This window comes from Sinohyriopsis cumingii, chromosome 2 (genome assembly GCF_028554795.1).
Source record: "Sinohyriopsis cumingii isolate HCF-2022 chromosome 2, ASM2855479v2, whole genome shotgun sequence".
In the NCBI taxonomy this organism is placed as follows: domain Eukaryota; kingdom Metazoa; phylum Mollusca; class Bivalvia; order Unionida; family Unionidae; genus Sinohyriopsis; species Sinohyriopsis cumingii.
In genome coordinates this window covers 70,722,321-70,745,396 of record NC_142962.1, presented here as the reverse complement: position 1 = coordinate 70,745,396, position 23,076 = coordinate 70,722,321, and the positions used below count along the sequence as shown (strand labels likewise).

General features: G+C 35.4%; 1 protein-coding gene across 4 annotated transcripts in view; it reads right to left on the bottom strand.

Annotated features, from left to right (window-relative positions):
* LOC149805131 (CLK4-associating serine/arginine rich protein-like) overlaps positions 1 to 23,076 on the bottom strand; it is a 126,464-nt gene that overhangs the window by 71,980 nt on the left and 31,408 nt on the right. For all 4 annotated transcript variants that reach the window (XM_089947719.1, XM_089947727.1, XM_089947735.1 and 1 more), the window contains exons 8-10: positions 18,642 to 18,738; positions 6,843 to 6,921; positions 927 to 1,000 (exon numbers count right to left, since the gene is read on the bottom strand). In XM_089947719.1, the coding sequence (XP_089803845.1) occupies positions 927 to 1,000; positions 6,843 to 6,921; positions 18,642 to 18,738 (250 nt within the window). The remainder of the gene's footprint in view (positions 1 to 926; positions 1,001 to 6,842; positions 6,922 to 18,641; positions 18,739 to 23,076) is intronic.

Below are 23,076 nucleotides of genomic sequence, written 5' to 3'. Positions count from 1 at the left end.
GTCTGGCTAATAGTTTTCACATTATCCATTCTATTATTGACAAATACAAGGTATACAATTATAAAATATTATCTGATGACAGTAAATCAAAATACCAAGGCAAAGGATCCAGATAACTGAAAATATAGATCCTATCAGAAACAATAAAAGTGTTTAACACTGACAGTGCCCTATAAAAAATCCTGGGTTTTACTCAAACACTGCCTACATTGACTGAGTTTACTATGCCTTACATAGTCAAGTCCATTAAAACATTTCATATGCTGAGCATTTTTACTGATATTGAAAGGTAAATTAAATCTTCATTTTATTTCAAACAGATATGTTTGCAATGATTCCATCATAAAATGAAGGAACGAACTTATCTGCTGTTCAACAACAGATCCTATGGTCAGTCAAAATAATACTGTACAATGATCTCACTCAATCGCTGAATAATTAATTTGTGGACAAAGACAAGCCCACCAACATATAAGAATTTTTTCCTTTACATGTGTTCTTAACCAAGCACACAGTTAACTAATTATATGATGCCAATGAACAGAACATCTGGTATTGTGAGATCACAAGAATGAATGCTTAAAATCTGAACAGCTCTTTACCATCGAAAATGTTTAATGTTGTTGTAGGGTTTAACGCCGTTTTTCAGCACACGATAGGCTATACATGGCGGCCAGTATTAATGGTGGAGGAAGAACCCGGTAAATCCCCGGAAAGAACCACCGACCCTCGAGAAGCTACTGGCAAGCTTTCTCACATACCCACATTGGCCGAATCCGAGACTCGAACCTACGCAGACGAAAATGTTTAATAACTTTTTTTAAACTATTATACCATTTCAAATTGTCTGCAGCTGCAAATATGAATTCTTCCAAGAAAATTTACCTCTCTTACATTAAGGAGGTGGCTAAATGTATATTTAATACCTGGGTGGACTTATTTTCCTTCCAGCTAGTCTTTTTTCTTTGTATGCTCTTCTTTCTCTTCTGGATTTTCTTCCCTACAAATATACCTCAAAAGTTAAGCTACTCAAAAATACCCCAAAGAGTTGATAATTTCACTATGCAGGTATATGCTGCATTTTAAGAACACAGCAGTGCATAGCAACTACCTAAGCAATCACTGCAACTGCAGATGGCTGTGGGGAGGAGGGAGGGAAATTTCCATCAAGCAATTTTTTTTAACTGTTAAGTTTTGTGGGGTAGGGGAATTTTCTGCAATGCCAATGGAACACAACCAAATGCAAATATCTCCCAAACTTTATCTCATGATGTCCATTGTACTTAAAAGTTATAAATTGTACTCATGCTTCACTTGAACATAACAGTGAATATGCATAAAATGCCACCTGTAAAACTGACTCGCCCCTCCTCTGAAACCACCTGTGAAAAGAATAGTAGATGAGTGGAAATTTTTAGCCCTGCAAAGACAGGCATAATTAACACACACAGTCTCTTTTCCATAATCAAACTCGTCAAAAATCTTAATCATATAAGCATGTAGTTTTGTGGGGTGGGTGGTAACAATAATTTTAATTATGTAATAATTACATGCCACAATTGTATTGTTTTCCTTATCTGGGACTCTTAGTCAAGTCAATTATTCCCAGAAATGAAAACATGATCCCAGTCTCGTGCCTTAGCTATAGCCAACATACATAATACTACTGTTTTGACTTGGATCTAAAATACAAGACATCAGAATGAGGTTGGAGGAGTGATCCATGGCAATTTCCCCCTGTCCCAATTCATTTTAATAGCACAGTATTAGATTACCTGCTAGGACTGCACTGCTGAATTTACCAGTTAGCAGTTAGGATGAAGGCTGATGGTCTCAATAAACTGAGCATACAAGACAACTGCACTATCCCCTACGATAGTGGTTCCCAAGCTCCAGGTCACTATCCAAATCAGGGTCGCAAGAAATGTTCTGGAGGGTCAACAGGAAATTTTTTATGGTGGCAAATCTGATTAAAATATGGAAATTGAGTTGTGAGTCTCAGAAAAACTATTTTTGTGGGGTAGTGGCCAAAAATGGTTGGGAACCACTGCCTTAAAGGTATGATTGTTCAATTAAATATATAGCGCCAATTACTGAAAATTCTCCTCTTTGCATCTTAAGATTTGGAAGCACATTGTCTTCTAGCCTGAACAATGCAGTTGGCAATCTTGCTAAAAAAAACTGGTCCTGGTGGATTGACTGCTTGAGATAAGCCAACAACCATGAAGGTGGAAAATCTGCTGGCTGTTGTGGAGGAGACTGTGGTAATTTCCTAAACTCACCTACCAAAAGGTCAAGTAGGTCACTGAACTAAGACCATTAGGGCCACAAGGGGGCTGAATGGATGAAATGAGCAGCAGAATAATCACATGGTGGAGCACTTGCAGAATTATTGTGAAATGTGTCAAGGCATACACATACAGACAATCCCACTTTACTGAAAATGTTCACTATCCACACCCTCTGATCTGAGACTTGAGAGACTTAAAAGGGAAGTTTATTGTTCTCACAGTGAGTAAGCCTGCCAACGAACTCCCCACCTCACCTAGAAATGTGACCTCCTACTAGGCGGTGCAGAGATCAGTTCATGAGAAATGCATGACTCCCTCTGGACAGACTATGTCAAGATATTCCTCTTATCCACAATGTGGCAGATATGGAGAGTGACCTACTCCAAGGCTGCCCATCACAGGAGTTTTTTTTTACTTCCATGTGAACAGAAAGAACATGTCAATCTTCCTGACACACAAGGTATGCTATTACTAATGTGTGATCTGAGGCAATCATAACAAAATGATACCTTATGAGTTTGACACACACACATGAAAGTTGTTTATGCAAAGGGTTGCTTCTTTCTGGGACCAAAATTCCTTACCAACTATACCATCTGGCTTCAGGCGAGCACCCCATTCAAAATCTGATGTGTCACTGTACTGAAAGGAAGTGTGGTTCAGGCATGTGAACTCAAGCTCCATTCAGAAACCTGTCCTGATTACCCACCAACACGAGTTGTGGTGACAACTGGATACCAGTGGAATCTGAGGAGATAGAAGGTCCTAGTGCAATCTCTACTTGGCAAGAAGCAGGATAAAGAGATTGTGCAAGTAAAATCTCATTAAGGGGACCAAGTCTGCAGCTTAATTCAGTTCCCAGGGTAGTAAAGTAATGGTGAGCTGATGAGGTCTAAGTCAAGACAGCCGTTATGAGGGACATGTTTTGGTCAATCGTGTCTTAAAGAACACAAAACTTCCTAAGACTGGTTAAGAATATCATCCTCAGATATACGAAGTTTCAAGATCTGGCTTCTCTAGGCTGGCAATAAGACCATGATGGGTCACAGTCAACCAGTATGGGGAAGATCCTACAGAAAAGAATATCTATGGACAATGTGCACCAACTTGTCATTGAAATACTGGTAGTCTGTGGGATACAGCTGCCTCCATCACCCAAGTAAGGACATTGGAGGTGGAGGCATGGCTGAAAAGAAGAACTTGAAATAACTCCTGATTTGATACCAAACCAGAGGTCTTTTCTGTGCTAAGCAGGAAGACATTGATGTGAAGGTATACATCCTGAAGTTTGATGGTGGTCAGTCATCAAAGCTCAGTGAATGACTTGTGGGCAATGCCTAGCACCCACTACCTGGTGCATGGTGAAAATCGGATAAACAAGTGCACATCAGATTGATCCGATTGAGATCCCTGCTCTTCCATTTTAGGCCCTTAGGTGATCTCCAAATCCTTTAAGGTCATGGCCCTGCCCCAAAAGACAGTAGTCTTTCCTAATATAGGAAGCAATCCAGACACCACCTTGGAATAGAAGGAGTCATTCAGTGAAGGTAAGAAGGAAGAGGCATGTGCAATAACTTTCATTTAAGTCCCACATTTGGTTAAACCAGAGACAATAAACAGGGCATCCGCCTGTGCATGAACACCCACTGCATGATAAACTGGTGGGGTGTATGTCCCATGGGACCTTTATGTAACCACAATATGTGACAACATTAACTCTGAAAGAGATTATTTCACATAAAACAAAACAATCTGAAATTGATAAAGGACAGGCAATACTTTAGCACTAGAAATATTAAGGGGGATATAATTAACTGAAGCACCATTTGCTAAGCAAGGTGCATAAACTACTCACAGGGTTCCTGCACTAAAATGATTTTTATTTTCCAAGAGATTTTGAAGATTAAATGACAAATTTCATTAGTCATTTTTAAAGTCTGATGCTTTGAAAAAGACACAATACTGCAGTTGAAGGCATGTGTGCAAAAATCTAAGTTACCAGACTAAACCATGGCTACCGAAGTAATATGACAATCATTGAAAATTTTTCACTGCAATTTTTAGTGGAACAACGACATATTCTCTCAAACAAAATTTGTAGTTTAGGTTTTTTGATATCAATGTCCAGGACATATGACAAAAAAAGTAATTTTCAAGATGCTTTCCTAGCTATTTTCATTGAATTCAAATTCCAGTTGGATTCTGTGTCTTCTTTAAAATTCAGGATGGTATAGGAACCCTGCACTCAACTTGTATAAAAAAGGTATGTGAAATGTCAAAAAGACATTTAAAGATAACACTGTAGGTGCATTTCAATGAACTATACAGCACATGTGCACTGCATAAAATATCCATGCAGAAAATACAATAGTATTCCATATGTTGGCTGGGACTAAGGATTCAGACTGGGATCATGTTCTTTTCGATTCTGGCATGCCAATACTAATTGGCAGAGGGAATAATTAGCTTCAAATGGGGACTAAAAGTCACAGAAAAGAAAAGCAATCCAATAATAGCAGGCAATATATTACTGCTATTAGACTATTATAGTCTTTGCACACCCTCCCATTTGTTTGTATCCCTACTGATTTAAAAAAAAAAATTTTAAAACAAAAGCATCATGGATATAACAAATGTACTAAACGTGGTTATTTCATTCACTGATTCATAATTTCTAACTTGATTGTTGCCAAGGGGTCCCTAACACTGTCATCTTAACACAAATGGAAGCTCCCAACGCAAACAAGCAGAAAGACTGCCTGCAGTCCATTTCTGGTTTCTAGAATTGTCTATTTCAGTAAAAACTATGTTGTCTGCTTCCAATATTTGCAATGTCTAGTTATAATATTTCTAAAACAAAATTGAACAAATCAACAGGAGGAACTCTTTTAATCGTGTGTTCAAAGAGATTAATTCCAAGATGTACAGAATTTTTGAGATTATCAAAGACGGTGAACTACATAACATCTGTTACTTGAAAACAAAGACTGGCCCAACAAATATGGCAACAGCACTGCTGAAGAGACTCCTGTTTGATTTGAAATGCCAACAAGATGACAGTGCTTGGGACCCCCTGATGCAAATCAGGTTATAATTTATAAATCAGTGAATGAAAGGACTGAGATGTGTGTATTTTTTATATCCTTCATGCCATCTGTTTTAAAATCTGTAGAGGGGTACAAACACAATGGTGTGAGAATACTATAAGTATTTGCCATATCTAATTGAAATTGGCTGAGAAATATAGTCTCAAGAATGGTAACAAGCTCCACTATTCAAATGCAAGATCATCTATTTAAAATGTGCAGATCTTATTAAAAAATATAAGATATCGGCAAGGTGGAGCAAAATACAATCAGAATTTGTGTTCTCCAAAATTGTAACAAGCTCTGCCAGTTAGATACAATTTGATCTTTCTCATTATCAAATATTGTCACGAGACAGGACCATTTAACGAGTCTGATCAAACTCAGATCAGAAATATGGTCGCTAACTGATGACAAGTTCAGCTAATCAAAAAATTGTGTACATCACATTTATAATCATACTTAACTGAGATCTAGATAATATAAGCCTATTATCATGTTTTATCAAAACCATATGAAAAACAAAGTCTCTAGAGTGGTACAGAAAACTTAGTTAATCCTAGACATGATCACCTCATGAATATCCATAGATCTCACTTATAAGACACTTTATCTTGCTCAAAAATGTACCCATCTGATGTCTTGACTAGAGTGACAGCATACAAGCTCAGTCATTCAGATGCAAGTTCATGTGATTAAAATGTGTCGGTTTTGCTCAATATCTAACTCATCTGAGATCTTGATGATATAAGCCTATGTTCGAAGTTTTATCAAAACTGGATCTGAGATATGGTCTCAAGCAGTAATGAAACCAGCCAATCTGATGGAAGATCACCTTCTTAATATGCATGGATATCTCGTATTAAAGAACTCATCTAAAATCTTGATGATATAAGCCAATATTCAAAGTCTGATCAAACTCTAATAAGAAATATTGCCTCTTATGTGTTAACAAGTTCAGCCAATCAGATGTAAGGTCACCACATTACCATGTTTGGACCTTGCTCTTGACTGAACTAATTTGAAATCTTCATGACACAAGTCCATATTATTCCAAGTCTGATCAAAACTGTATCAAAACTGTATCAGCAATATGGTTTCAATAGTTTTCATAAGTAATTTTGGATGGACAGATGACATTATGAACAATGGATGACAACCACATAAGCTCACTAGGCCTTATACCCCTAAATACTGCTAACTCGTTTAAAAAAAAATCATAAATTTTTATCTTTCAAAATTGTCATAAAATCAGCTTAAGGCTCTCGGTTTAACATAATAATGGTGGATATATCAGACTGTCATATATGACATGAGCAACTAATGGCCTCAAGTGATAGTGTTCCTGCCAAGTGCCTTCTTTCAAGCAGTAATGATATGCTAGGAACAAATTTTTCTTCAATTCTTTTTTATGTAGCACAATTTTAAAACTTAAGCAAAAAAATCTGAAAACAGTTCTACTTACAGCAAACTGAGCTTTCTCTTCTTCAATTAGCTTGGCCTGTCTAAGAGCTTCCTGTTCATCCTTATCCTTCCTCAGCCACCTACATGAAACAAATTCAATTTTCTGTGAATATCTCTGATTTTCTTAATATATAATAAACTGGGGTCATAGTGATGAAAATAAACACACACAAGATGAATCGTGCAAAATTTAAATGACCACAGTTATGTATTAAGCTTCATGGCAAAACTGTCATATCTGAATTCACAAAATTCTATAATATACTGCATTCAGTTATGGGAGCACAAACATGTGTTGTATTTTCACACATTATGTATCATGTTTCAAAATAAGGCATAAAAACAAGTTATGTTCATATGATCCAGGCTTATACTGCATTCAGTTTCAGTACATGACAACCATGAACAGTACCACTGGCCATGTGGTAAATAGTATTACTACATTTCTTTTATATAAAAACCCTCTGATAAAGGACATTTTGAATCCAAAATCAACAGATGCCTGTTTTTAAATGCAAGCCTCACAAAATTTGGTAAAAGCAAACAACACAGAAATTCTATTTATTTTGCAGAAATCATGTTTCTTTTTTGTCTTGGAGACCCTGACTTTTGACCTATTAACTCCAAAATCAAAAAATGCCTTTCTTGTCTCAAATATATGCTATCTACAATGTTTAGTTCCAGTTTGTGGCATTGGACTGGAGTTATTTTGTGGAAACGATTTCTTTCTTAAGTCCCTCTGACATTAACTTGAACCTTTTAACCCCAAGAACAATAAGTGAATTCCTTGTCTCAAGCAATCTATGAAGTTAAATCAAAGCATGCGGTACAGAACTTAAATAGTTTTGGGGAAATTGTTTTTCCTTCTTTCAGTCCCCATGACCTTGCCATTTGACCCCAAAATGAAAAGGAATCTTCTCTGTCTCAAATGTAAGCTAAAGTTTGGTCAAAGCAGATGACAAAGAGCACAAGACATTGTGTGGAAAGGAACTTTTTATTGTAAACTACATTTCTCTCAGAATATATACTTGATCAGCCCACACCCCTACCACTGCAAGTGAATGTGTGGACAACCTTCATGAACTTGTGAACTCTGATTCAACAATGGAGAGGGCAGATTTAAGCTTTAAATCTGCAAAGATATCTTTAGGATCCTCTGTGTGGCTGAGTGCCATCCACCGCAATCTTTTAATCAGACAAACTATGTCAGAAACTATGTTGATGAGAACGACCATTTTGCTTCCATCTGTTCCTGCAGTATCTTACAACTGAGATTACTGACTGTATAACCAGAGTTGGGAACCAGGCAATTCCAAAGCTTTCTTCTCATAAAGCCAGCTGCCAATATAATTCTCCACCAGCTGGTACAGGATGCACCTGGACTCCTATCATTTAGAAAATCCAATTTTGTACAATGACACATCTGCCTCACTATTCTAAAAATTATACCTCACTTTCTATAAAAGTGACAATTGTGTGATTCAGGCAGTGCCAATGTTGATGAGAAATACTGTAAATGCTTGCCTTCAACTGCAATTTTCAGACCTGGGGAGAAAATGGGTAATGATCATGCTTGGGAGTAAACATGCTGCATTGCAAATGTTATTAACCGCAAAGCTTGCTACACTACTGCAAATGCCCAGACTGGCTCATGCAATCTGGCTTTATGTGAGATGGGTGGCTTTCCTTTCCTCACCTTCAATCAAGTCTCACCATATTGTGCCACTGCTATCAGTACCTATCAGTTCTCCCTGTTCTTCAGAGGCCATACTGAGAACACGGTGAAACAGGCTGCACAAGAATTGCCTCTCCAGCTCACCTTGCTCTCTCCTTTCTGCCAGCATCAGTCTCAGCCTCAATAGTAAGATGCCCATTGCAGAAGGCCATACTCTATAACTCAATCAGCAGCAGTCATTTTGCCCACCACATCATTTAAGTTACACAAACTATTTGCTCAATAATGCAATTCACATATGATGTACAGATTATAGCTAATTTCCTTGATCTTAAGAGATTACGGATGGATTACTGTTCTCATTATCCATATCCATAAAGGTCTTGACCCTGTATGATTGACTTGAAGCCAGAGACAATGTTTTACATATATATCTTGAATGCACCTTTAATGATAAACTCGGACCTCTTCAAAAGTAGGATCAGAATTTATAAATTGATCAAAGTTACCCTGGATTCCATTGGGAGAGTTTTCCTTACGATAATAATAATATAATAATAATAATAATAATAATAATAATAATATTAATAATAATAAAATACAGTCCTACCCATTTATGTCGACGTATGTGTTGGGGGTGGTGGTGAAAAAAGATACAATTTAAATTTGTTAGCAAGGGGTGACCTGTTGTCAGTGAGTAGCACTTACACTTTGAGAAAACAAACAATGGAAATTTTGAGTACATGAAGACAAAACCAGTGTGAAATACACATGTATATTGACAAATTACATTTTGGTTACCTTTGTGTAATAAACTCCACAATAAAATATTGCATCAGTCACATCCTGATATGAAAAACATTGACTACGATACTCGATGTTGGCATTAGAACATGGTTGCATAGTTGTTATTTACATGCTTCAAGTACATGTATTTAATTTAGCCCAGATTTTGGTAAGTCTGTTCCCATCTTATTGAGGCTACTAAGGGGATGGGGCTATTCACAGGGAAATGAAAACCTGTCAACAAGTTGGTTTAAACAGTACATGTATTTAGTTACAGTAGTCATCGTGAAAAGTTCATAAAGCAAACAAGAGATATGCAGCTGATATGATTAATGAAGGCATAATATTGTATACACTGACACATGCTAAATAAAAGGAAAAAGGAAACTGTCACATCACAATAAACTTGTTTTAATCACCGATCACTTTGGAAAATGCAAGAATGGATCAGATTTCATTACTTTTATTTAAATCGCCATGAGAGGTCAACTTTATAGGACCAAACAAAAGCATGTGGTTTTTTTTTACTGCGACATTAAAGCCTGGTGGCAAGATCAACTAACTGTTGAATAAAGTACAGGTCGGAACTGGCTGCTTGCCGACATAAATGATTAGGCAGGAAAACTGAAGCCTGTCGGCAAGATCAACTAATTGTTGAACAAAGTATGAGTCAGAACTGGCAGTTTGTTGACATAAATGATTAGAAAACAAAGGATTTGTTCAAGCTGGGACCAAGGGCTTCTGTCAACATGTGCGTTTATTTTTATCTCGATGTCGACATAAGCATGACAATTTTGGTAGTAATAGTAGACAAAGGGACATGCTGAAAATATTTAAGGTAGGAAACATTATTAGGTCTTTAAGTTTGTTCTTGCAGTCGAAATAAGTGAGTTTTAAGAGCACTCTTGAATGGGATCACTGTGTCTTTGTGTCTAAGTTCAGTGGGCAATTTATTCCATGTTGCTGGGCCTTGATATGCAAAAGAACGTTATCCATATGACTTCATTTTCATAGTGGGAATAATGAGTATACAAATGTCAGAAGAGGAGCATTAGTATCTTGCTGGTGTGTACACATGGGTGAGGTCGGATAGGTATGTTGGACTGGAGTCCATCTGTGAAACGTAGCAAAAAGAACAAATTTTTTGTTTGAATCTGGATCGAATGGAGAGCCAGTGTAGGGTACAGAGGTTCGAACCACTGCAGAGTCAACACCAAACACTTATAAAAAAGGTACAGTGTGACCCCGCTATAATGCGCTCCATTATAATGCAAATTCAGATATAACGCGGTCGTGGCATGGCTCTCGAAATTTCATATACATGTATTTTTCTTGTGCAGAACAAAATTTCTTTAAAACTACGAAAAAACGTAAAAAGTTGCTTCTCATTTTGGGGAAGAGATCGCATATGAATAATACAAGACTATCGTGACTTGGCTCCTGAAATTTTATATATATTTATCTCGTACACAAAAAAGTTTTTTCTTCTCCTTAAAAGTAAGAAGAAAAAACGCATGAAAAGTTTATTCTGGGATCTTGTAGGTCTTCGCCAATGTCACAAACTTAGATTGTTTTTCCTTATTGGCTGCAAAACATACCATGTGGCATTTTTTTATTTGTTGGCGACACTGTTGGCTGTTTAAACTTTTATATACAACCATTGGTTTGGAGTGCAGAAATTCAGAGGCCCCATGAAAGGAAGCCGCAAACTGGATATAAAATGCACTGAAATTTATCAATTGTTACATAAACATATTCTTTGTCTACTCTGACGAACCATTTAAACAGTGCATTGTTATATCATAATCCGCTTATCCTGACATCTAGCATGAGTTCTATATGTTGTGAAATATCTGATTTTTTGTTGTTGACATTTCTGGTAACGGAGATCAACTGGTCGAGGCATTGTTTCGTAATTTCTTTCATCGGATTATCGGCCGCTTGCTAGTAATCAATAAATTTACAAAGACTGACATTTGTATGCGGCTGGTAAGTAAAATTCTTCTTCGTTTCACTCAGAATTAAATTCTACAGAACGCTCACGTTTTCTGTAATAATTCCTGTCATCAGAACACATGTGTCTCTATCGTCCATTGACCCTTTGTTAATTTTCAGACACATGCGTGGAAGGCAGCATCACGCTGCTACCACAAAGAGAAAAAACATACATCTTATTGGTTTATTCAGTAGGCATGGATGGACAGTAACTAGAATAGTCTAAATGATGGCCAATTCCTTTTTAAAAATGTACCCAGATAAAATAGTTTGCTGAAATTTCAAAGGAAACAGATAACCTTTGAAGCACCGACTGTTATGAAAACGTGCTCAGCAAATGGAAAAAATACCAGTCTCAATTATTTGATGTTGCCGCCACAATAAGAAATGGGGCATTCGTTTGGTTCTCCTAAGCTGTCCTTTAGCGGTGACTTCAATAGCGCATGCACCCTTCATCAAAGAAAGCCGACTACAATCTTGCAATAACAGCAAAGAACTTTTCTTCAAAGGAAGTCAGTACCAAACTTAAATAAAAGTGATGGAATCTGATGGATTTTTGCATTTTCCAACATGACTGGAACACATTAACTGTGCTGTGAAAGTTTTCTTTTTGTAGGGAAAAAGTTTATGCCAATGGTGGCTTAAAACGCAAACTAACTTTTACCGACTTGGAACGTACTTTAAAGTAAATGTGCTTCATCATTCATTACGTGATTGTGCTATGTTTTACCACTGAATTCAGACCAATATGACCTGTTACAAAATTAATGAATATTTTAAAGCTGTGTGTGCATATTTTCGAAGGAATCACTTGTATTGTGGATTCAATGTATATGATGAGGTTTGCAGGTGAGTACACGGTCTTGATACTATTCATGCTATACATTAGACATTTATATATAAACGGGATTCATGTATATGTACCAATTCATGGTTCTCTAAATAAAGTAAATTATTATATTATCTTCTCTGTTTTCACTACAGGTGTATTTCTCATTTAATATTTATCAATTCAAGATGGTAACTGTGCCAATGAAGCACGTATTTTACTGCCCGCATTATTAACACCACCACCCCACCACCCCCTGCCGCCCATTTTTTAAAATTTTTTTGGGGAGGGGGATATATTTTCTTCAGCTAACTGACTTGGTTGCATATAACATGGTTCGGTATATAACGCGGTCTGGTTTTATGGCTCCCAACTACTGTGTTATAGCGGGGTCACACTGTACTAGCAGCTGCCTTGCTTGACACTGGTTGGCCTAGTGTCAGGATAATGTGACTGGGTGGGACATAATTCTACATGTCTGCAGCATGATGCCCTAGCAGTAGACATCACTATAAACTGCCACACGGCAGACATTGTAGCAATATGACTGAAAAACTGTTGAAGGTATGTGAAAAATCTAAATCATACAAACCAGCATGCACACACACACACACACACACACACACACACACACACACAAACAACACACACTTTGAAGATAGATGCATTATCTTCCTTAGGATGCATGCTAACCAAGCATGAGAGGCGCTGAGAACAATCATTTTGTTTCCATTTTGATTGAAAGTAAAGAGCCTTCTGTTGCAGTGTCCACTTGTCAATGACTACCACAAAGTCTGGTAGCAAGTGTACCCCAACCAAATAAATTGGTATCAGAACAGATTCAACTGCATTGCTTATAAAGGTATTCCTGCCTCAAGCCATTCTTTGTCTTGACAATGAAGCAGAGAAGTTTGATTTTCAGGCCTAAATAACCGAAGATTTGATACCATTGTACCAGAAGGGCTATCTGCAAAGAGTGTATCTAAAACAGGAACACTTCCATATTCATCAGGCTGAAGAGTTAAAGAAACTCCCTTGCAGAAACTAATGTCCTGGTAAATGCTTTTTCCAACACAAGAATGATACTGTTCTTGCATTTGAGAAGAAAACAAACCAGGTTGATACAAGTTTGATACCTAGATCATACATGCCAACCCCTGGTGAGGAAAAAGTGTAATCCAAGTGGACAAAAAGAGTAATCCAAGCAGAAAAAGAGTAATCCACATATAACATGACAAAAATTCAATCAGCATATGTACAAAATGATTTATTTATCCCTCTGGACTTTTAACATCAATTACTGCTTAAAGTTTATATATATAACACTTTGAGCTTTAAAAAGCAACAGACTCTCGTATTGCATTTCAGAACACTTTGTACCAGCTGAGACTATGAATGCTTTGCACACCAGTAGAGCATTAAGTGCTGGGTTACAGAGCCTGGATCTGAATTCAGTTTTATTTTTGTTAACAATACTGAACAATCTCTCATAGTCAGCATTAGAATGGTAAAGAACCAATATTCTTTTCATAACCTGACAAAGAGGAAATTTATATCTTACAGTTATTGGATATTTTAACTGGGAAATAAGATGAAAAAAATCAACTCTGTCCGCATTAAGTACATTGTCAGTTAGAGTACCAATTTGACACTTCAAGAGTTCTCCTTCTAATTTATCAGCAGCCTTTCCTGCAGCATGGTGCATCATATGACAGACAACCTGATACGTACAATGATGGAGACAATTTTCAAAATATAGAATGCAACTCCTTTATGAATTCCAGTCATCACTGATGCATTATCAGCTTAAAACCTCCATACAGTTTTGCCAACTTATGTTTATTCAAAGCATTATCAAGTAAATAAACACAAACTGGGTACAACTTTTTGTCATGATCACTACTCCTGTCTGTTGCAATACTAATCAGCCCAATTTTCATGGCTTTTGCAGTTTTAAGTGAAGTATCTTCTGCTAAGCACCTGACAATATTAGATGATTTTGTTCTAGCACATGCATATTTTCTGCAATTTTGGAATCAGGAAACATCCATTTGAACAAAGGACCAATGTAGTCTTCTACTGCTAGGGGTAGTCCGTGTTCTATTAAGAACTCGGTACATAATGCATTTGCATTTAAAAAATTTGTGTCCACTATTTTAGTTCTGCTATAACTTTTCAGCTAGTCCTTAATAGCTGTTTCATTTACATTGAATCACATGCACAGGAGTTACTCATTTTCAATTATATAAATGATCCTACAAATTGAAGTAATATGTTTAAAAAGGTACACACGCTGAATTGCACAAGGCACATAACCATCATAATTTACAAGTTCACTAAGAGTGGTAATAATAAAGGCTAAAATTCTCATATAGATCACCTAAGATCAACATAAATCAATGTTAATTTTGTGTTTTAACTAAACAAACATCATAACTTTCCACACAATGGAAAACTTGATGTTTCGATGTCTCCTACGTTGATAGTTGGCAAATTTTTCTTTCATTTTGTGACAGCAGTACAGGCCAGTTAATCATTAAAACCCTGAAACTGGCTTGTGTTGAGGGAATTTTGACTGGTAACTATACCAGTACACTGATGTGTAATTGCCTTTATTCCATAATATTAGGATGATCACCGTTTTTGTAAAACGGGGTGTAAGGCTTATCTATAAACTCTTCAAAAGCCACGTAGGGAGACAGAATAAAAAAATAAAGATTTGGACCTAAAATTGGGAGTTTTTTTGTGGCATTTTTAAAGCCTTGTTTTCATTAAATATTGATCAATCATCCTGGTCCAATACTGCAAGAAATTCACAAAAAGACTCGCTGTTTCTCCCTGTGACACATCCTATTTTCCCCCAGGATGTGCCATATTTTCATACTCTGGTCAGCTGTGCCCAAACTGCACTTTAGTTAGTCTAAAATAAACAAACAAGAAAGCCAACTAGACTGATTAAAAGTTAATCCTTACTGATGCAACTATTCTGTGAAAATGATTGGCTCTCCATTGTAATTTAAAGAAACCATGTTCTACACTATAGTGTGTTATGCAAGCACCAGCAGTTGATTCGCAAATAAAGGATTCCCAATTTTGTTGAACTAAAGGTATCTAAATAGCCAGCCTCATACCATACATGTGGCAACTATTTTCCCCGTGTTGTATATACAACCTTATTCCCTTCTTGTCAACTCGTAAAGCATTTAGTATTGTTTACTATAAAACATGTATTCTGAATTAGCTTTTTGAGGACACATAAGCTGCTGTGTGGTATTTTCATTCCTTCATTTAATTTAACGATGGTAATTAATATTGGTTTATACAGTATAAAATGCCAGGTGTTCACTTGTGTAAGTTTCTTTCGTGGGAATATAGCATATGGAGTTACTGCATTCGTAGTGATCATTCTTGGGACTGAAATTGTGGACAATTTTATTGGTGTGGTTTATTTTTTTTTGTTCTGGTTTATTATTTTAATTTTTTATTGTTATAGAGGTTAAAAAAAATCATTAATTTATGTGAATAATGTTTAAACTTAACATTCTATTTAGTGAAGAAGCAAATTCTTTCTAGTAAAGTCACTATTTTATTACAACAATAATTCACAGGTGATGCAACAGAATATGTAGGACTTTTCTTGTTTAGAAGAAATGAAAATCAAAGACATAATGTAATAATCGGGAGTTCTCTGCAAAAATCGGAAGATATGAAATCAGGAGGTAGACATGGAGCAATCCCAAAGTCTTTTTCTTCCTCCCAACGTGACAGTTGACAAGTATGGTGTAAGGTCACTTACATTAAAGCAAACTACAACTCAGCTTTTACGATACTACCATAATTTTTGAAGCATTATTTCTGAAACTTCATTATTGTATTTTGGAGATATCATTAATGTCTGGCACAATGGTACGCATGATTAGACTCCAAGGGATGTACTTAATTCAGCGTTTAATCAAACCTGCAATGTACATGTGGTAGCGCCATTATGTAAATATGTTCAGTAGCCTAATTGCGAGCATTGGATCAAACCATTTTGTTGTTTGTTGATTTGTCATACTGGGATTACATTTTAATGAGTTAGGTATTTACAATTTCAAAGCAGAGTAAAAACTTAATTACTGGTGCACTGATATAAAATTTCCAATACAATAATGCATAAACAAACAATAATTGAGTCAAAAGGGAGAGGTAGTGTTACAGTAACTCGCGACTGCTAAATTCTTGTCATCAATCAATCAAATTATACACAAATCAAAATTAGGCAGAAACAAGAAAACAGAAAATTAAATAAATGACTTTTCAAACAAGTTTATACCATTTCTTTTTAACAATCATGCACGCCGACCTCGAGATAAGTATAAATGTAATATTTTAAATATAAGTTTGCCTAAATAAATGCATTTAGAACTTACCTTGTGCATCTTGAGGTGTCTCGGAGTTGTGGGTTGGGTTATACGTGGGTCAAACACTTTTTAGTGTTTACACCTGTTCAATTTGGGGGTCGGCTTGTATGCAAATGGGCGTATACACAAGTATATACAGTAATTATTTAGTAATGCTAATTGAAAAAACAAGTCATAGTGCAGAACAAGTATCCAAGACCTTTTGTCATGATAAAATGATTGAATTTAGATCTTCCAAAACTTACTGTCAATTACAATATGATTCCTTAATATAATTTGGGAGTCACATCTTTCACAGCATCATGCCTAAAACTTACCATAAATCTTTGTAACAAAAAGGCCTAGTGTAAAGTGTCAGATTTTGAATAGTACTGCACCTTAAAGTTTAATGCATTTAGCATTAAATTTTTATCACATTTAAGCCAGAGAAGTCTTTGTGAAGGGTCACTTCAATCTTTCTTCTTTCCCTTCCCCCATGTCAGTGTTAATCTTGAAAGTAAACATTTGAGAAAGTAAACATTTGAGCACCAACCATACCTGTTTGATAGGAACCCATGTCAAGTAGTCATTTTCAAAGAGAAATTGATATGCAACATAGTTCAAAGATTCCAGACCATCCAAAATCTGATGAAAGAAATGATTATCTTGGGAAAAATTTAAGAACCGCTGTGTTCAATTGGTCAGAGTAAATTAAGACACTTTGGAAGTAATGTGAATTTAAAGTGATGACCTTAGTCGAAATTCTTTACCCTGAAATTTCCTGAAAGAGAAGTTTGGCTCCAGGGATGCCTAAAAAGAATAGTGCTTTCCTCGTTAAACAAGAAAAGGTGGCTAGGTGGGTGTCATGTAAGAGAAGACAGGTTTTAGTGCTAGGATGCATTCTTTCTGAAAGAGAATAGCATTAAGGTATGCAATTTAATTCTTCCACATAATTTTCGATTTTTGATTGTTTTGTGCAAATGTGTTGATATGACTAGGATCCATATTATGTATCGTTTATTCAATATCATGGAAATCTGTTGATGCTAGAGTTGTTATGCAATTTATCTCTTTAATTTTACAGTTACTAGTTCACTGATAGAATTGATGGGCTGCATGCAATCCAAATTTACATTTGTGTAGGGCTTCATAGGGTTATATGAAAAAATTTCCTTGGTCTGTTAGGATGATTGTGAGTTAATGATAATCGCATGTTATATCTGATTTTGTAATGTTTAAATAAATGTGTAGGTTAGGGAATGCTGTGATATAGAATTCTGTGAATTTTATGCAAGAGTAATGTTATAACTGATTTTGTAATGTTTAAATAATTGTGTAGGTTAGGGAATGCGGTGATATAGAATTCTGTGAATTTTATGCAAGAGTAATCTAGCATGTGGTAGCGTAGGTAGAGAGATACAGTAATGTTAGGTACACCGTTCACATGTTACTTTATGGTCAGTCACTGTGAAACGAGAGTTGATGATCTATCGAATTAGGTCAGAATTTGTGCAGTGTTTGGATAGCTAGTTATGCTTCTGAGTAACGTTGAGGAAATTTTATGTACGTATAGAAAGTGATATGTATAGAGATTTAGGAGTAATTTTGTCCTTTAAGGAAACAGCTTTCTATGAGAGACAGGACAGTCCAAAGTTGGAAGTCCGGAAATAGATGATGTATTCAGAATAAAGGACTAGGAGGTCCAGGAAGAGATGGAGGTTCAGAATAGGAAGACAAGAGAATAGGAAGACGTGATATAAGGGTCACGAGAAGAAGGTGATACAATAATTCGTGGACATGGCCCTCTTTTCACCACTCATTATTATGATGACATTATTATGATGAAATAAATCCAATTAACCACCCCTCTTACTAAGAGGGTGACGTTACATCTATTATACTGAGAAATTTACTAATCATGCTGAATCATTACTAGGCCATCCTACAAAATGCTAACTGGCAACAACTTGAACTTTACTAATCACCAGACTACTGAAATTATGATAATTACCATGTATGGCTGGAAATTTATTGGGCTAATGGAATACCCGTAACTTCAAGTACTGGGTATTCCAACATGTGCAATTTGCGATATTACACAACTAAAGAGTACTTGAAAGATTTTTCTGTTACCTTGTGTAATCATCATCTTTCATGCCATACTGGTGAGCACACTGATTCAAAAGTCGCTTCTGTTCTGTGTTCAATGTGTCAATATCAAGCGTTACATCTGAAATGTCACCAATATAAATTATATCATTAAATATTCACTATTGTCAAAAATGTTCACCACTGAACATACAAATACATCTTAAAGATATTTTAATGACAGATGTCACAACATACATTCTTGTATAGAAGACAATTATGTCCTTCAATGTAAATCTAAATATGTAAACCTATGATTTGTACAGTCTGTATATTGCTACAAATAAGGCAAGATGTGACCATATTTAAAGCTCACAACCAAATTGCTGAAGATGACAAATATGATTTGCTAAAAACTAAAACATTAAAATAGCAGCTCAAACACCATGTCTATATATTCTAAAATTTTGGGTACTAGATCTAAGTATTCGATAATGAAATCTGTGATAAACCACATTTTTCTAAACTTTTGTCAGTTTTCATATAATTCATATTACTCCAACTCCAATAATCTGTTATGGGCAAGGTAAAGAAAATCAGGCAGCCTGATATCCAAGGTCCCTCTTAATCTAGATTGGGCCCCTCGCATATTATAAGTGAATTGCTCATCCGGCATGTAAAAAAGAAATGTGTTATCTAATGTGCCTTAAAGACACCTCGAGTCTGTTTAAAAAAATGATGCATTTTTATGTTTAGGTTCATGACTGATTATTAGTAATACAGTGGAACCCCGTTATAATGCGATAATTGGGGTTAACAAAATTGGATCACATTAATAGCGTGGTTGCATTAATGCGGTGTTTTACAGTATTTTACTTTTTTCAGAGAACAACTCATTGGCACATATACATGTATTCATGTCTAATATATATGATGAATAGGGTATCAACACTGTTTACTATCGTGCCATTGTGGCATGCAGTTCATCCATAATGCATGTAATTCCATTTAAAAATTACACAGAGATTTACAATATTCAATAATTTTGTCCCAGATCATTGTGTCTGAATTCAATGTCTAATATACAGCATGAACAGAGTATTAACACCGTTTATTTGCCATCTGATATTGTACCATCAGGGTTTGCAATTATTCCACAATACATGTAATTCAATTGGAAAAATTGCATACATATTTAAACTATTAAATAATTTTGTCACAGATCATTATATATGTCTGAATTCAATGGGAAAAATTAACAGCAAAATTAGGTTAAGAAAGACGAAGCATGTATATGGTTCATTACATTCCAGGGTCTATGAACGGTGTCTGTACAAATTTCATACTGCTAAAATTTTCTCATATGCATTTCTGTGTACAATTTATCCATTGTAAATTTCCAATAATTAACACTTGTACACCTATTCATTTGAATGACTACAGCAAGAATAATTAACAATCAACCCATGCTTTCAGCGTGCATATAACTTTTACTTCAGATTTTGTGAATATCAAAAGAAAGTGTGAAAACTATACTAATCATTACGCAAAGTGCAGAGAATGACTTGCTTTTGTGAACTTGCTTTTCCATAACGATAAAATAGTTTTTTAAAAAAATAGAAAATTAATAAGTTCAAAAGCAAACACCATACACATATTAAAACCTGAGAACTATGTCAAGTAGGCCTTTAATGGTCACGAGTCACTTTTATTAATTTCCAGCTAATAAAGCGGACATTATTTATTGGTCAAATGATTGCATCTAATAACACCGCCAAATCCAGCAAACATGTTGGTGGTTTTCTTTTTTGATGTTTATTAAATTGTGAGAATCTTCTATCAACCACCGCATTGTCTGCTGCTTGGTTGTGTATGCAGTTAAAGAAGAAACACATGTTGGCTATCGTTTAAGCAGCGATTGTTTACAAAATTAATTAAAGACAATCACAAAGACGACTTACTGGCTTTACTAATGGGTCAGTAATAAGTAACATTTCCAATAATATTTTTTGGGGCATAACACTTCAAGAACCTGATGAAATTGTTAAAGTTTAGAAGCTATGCCATGATTGTATTAAAATTCATATGAGAACTCATCCCCAAAATGATAAATAATGTTTTACCTACTATTTCTCATAATAAAAAAATATTTTCTCCCTGTACGAGAAAAATACATGTACATGTATTTAAAATTTCAGGAACCACGTCACGATTGTATTATATTTGAATTCATACACAATCTATTGCCAAAAATGATAATAATTTTGTTATACACTATTTCATGTACTTTCAACAAAAAATATTTTTTCATGTGTGAATGAATATACAAAATTTTGGAAGCCACACCACGACCGCATTATAAACAAATTCACGTTATCGCGGGGTGCGTTATGGTAGGGTCACACCATACTCAGCTCCATGCTGGGTCTCATCTCTAGATCCCTCCACATTACAATAGTTGTCTGCTTTATTATATTAAAAAGTCTACATAAACATTATGTTACAAAGTGAAGTGACCTATGACTGGAAAACTACTATTTTTGTTCTCCATATTTCACTGATTAACTATAATTAGCACTCTCAGGTACAGCATCAATGAACATAAATTAGTTTTGTCTCCTTTCAAACCTTTAATTAAGAAGAATTATATAGCAATATATATATGCATCTTATAGAAAGTAAACATTTACATTTCCTATTACAATATAAAAGAAAATAATAAACACAAATAATTAGAATCTTGTCTTGTAACAAAGAGTTTAACACTGAATTTATCTGTGCCAATAAAATCCCAAACAAGATTGTTCAAGCAACCTAATCTCCTTAAGATGATCTGGTTAAAAATCAATAATTTAAAAAACATTTTTAAAAGGGTTGATTTAAATTTTGACAAGACCTTTAAAATTATATACTGCTGTATAAACAAGAACTGAATTTTCTGTACAATCAACTTTTCTTGTAATTCGCTAAGGCAGTCCCCAAACCTGTATTGATACAGGGGCTCATATCGTTTTTAATACATAATACAAGGGACGACAATTTCACATTTCACAGATTCAACAATTTGGACTACAAATCTGGCTTAAAACGAACAGCAGTCCATTTTCTAATCTGGGTTTCATCCGAATATTCCCACCCCATTTTTCATATTTGGACATTTAGGCTGGGGTGTGGGGTCATTGCTTTTGCATATCGAAAATTTGGAATTTGCTGCCACCGTGCAGTAGCAACATATGGTAGTCACTTACCAGTGGGCCTAGAAAATTTAAATGTATGTTATATTGACAATAGGAAAATGATTTATTTTCTCAGAAATTGCAAGTATTATATTTTTTATGTCTCTAATCTGCTGACAGACTAGATGAAACTACGGTATAGATGAAACCTGGCCCGATACTCGCCATTTGCATTACTAGTCACATGACTTTACAAATCTCAAATGACAACATTGGAAGTCCAATTGATATATTATATCAACAACAAAATCCTTTTAATGTTGTTGTATAGAAATTCAATTATATTAAAGGAAAGATACTTTTTGTAAAAACCAGCAATCTGGCTAGTCTATTTGTCAAGCAGAGAGCACATGTCAACATCATAGTCATGTGATACAACAAAACTCCAAAAGTTGTTCTATGAATATATAATTATGGAAAATTCTGTATTCTTTCATTTTTTTATTTTTATTACAACCTGTATGCATCTTTCATTTAATATTTGTTATTATGTTTTTCTTTACAACATTTGAAAATGTGGGTTGTTAGCAATGCATATCGCAAGTACCAGGTCACATTTCATCAACGCCATAGTTTTATCTTGTCCTTCAGCAGATTACAGACATAACGATTTTAATAGTCACAATTTCTGAGAAAATAAGTAATTTTCATATCGATTTCATGCATGTATCACTCGATCTAACAAAATTTGAAGTTTACTAGGCCACCTGGTAAGGGGCTATGCTTTGCCACCACCATGTTGGCCTCTTGTGATGCTAGACTGGTTTTTATACCTTCCTTGTAAGAGAGATACAGATATCGAGCTGACTTTGAAAATAAAAGTCTACTAGACGAATCTAATTCACTGAGCATTTGGATTTACTCAGCATATATGTTTACTGCAAGCACCCAAATGATCGATACTGCACCCTCCGAATATTCTGTTTAGAACTTGACAAATTTAACTCACAATCAGTTTAGTTATGACTCAATTACTTGACTGTTTCGGGTGTCAAGTGCTGGCTGAAAATTCCTGGGTATTTCCAGACTTTCATCAATATTTGTGAAATTCAAGGACTTTCATGGTCGGGGAAAAAAAATCATCATTTCTCACAACTTTTTCCTGATTTTCCAGAAGCATGGGAACCATGTGTAATTGTGACAAATCTGCAGTACTATCACACAACTAATTATGGACTCGAAGCTAATGTTTTTGTGACTGATAAAAAACAGATCAATGCCTATGCAACTTCATTTCTAGTTTC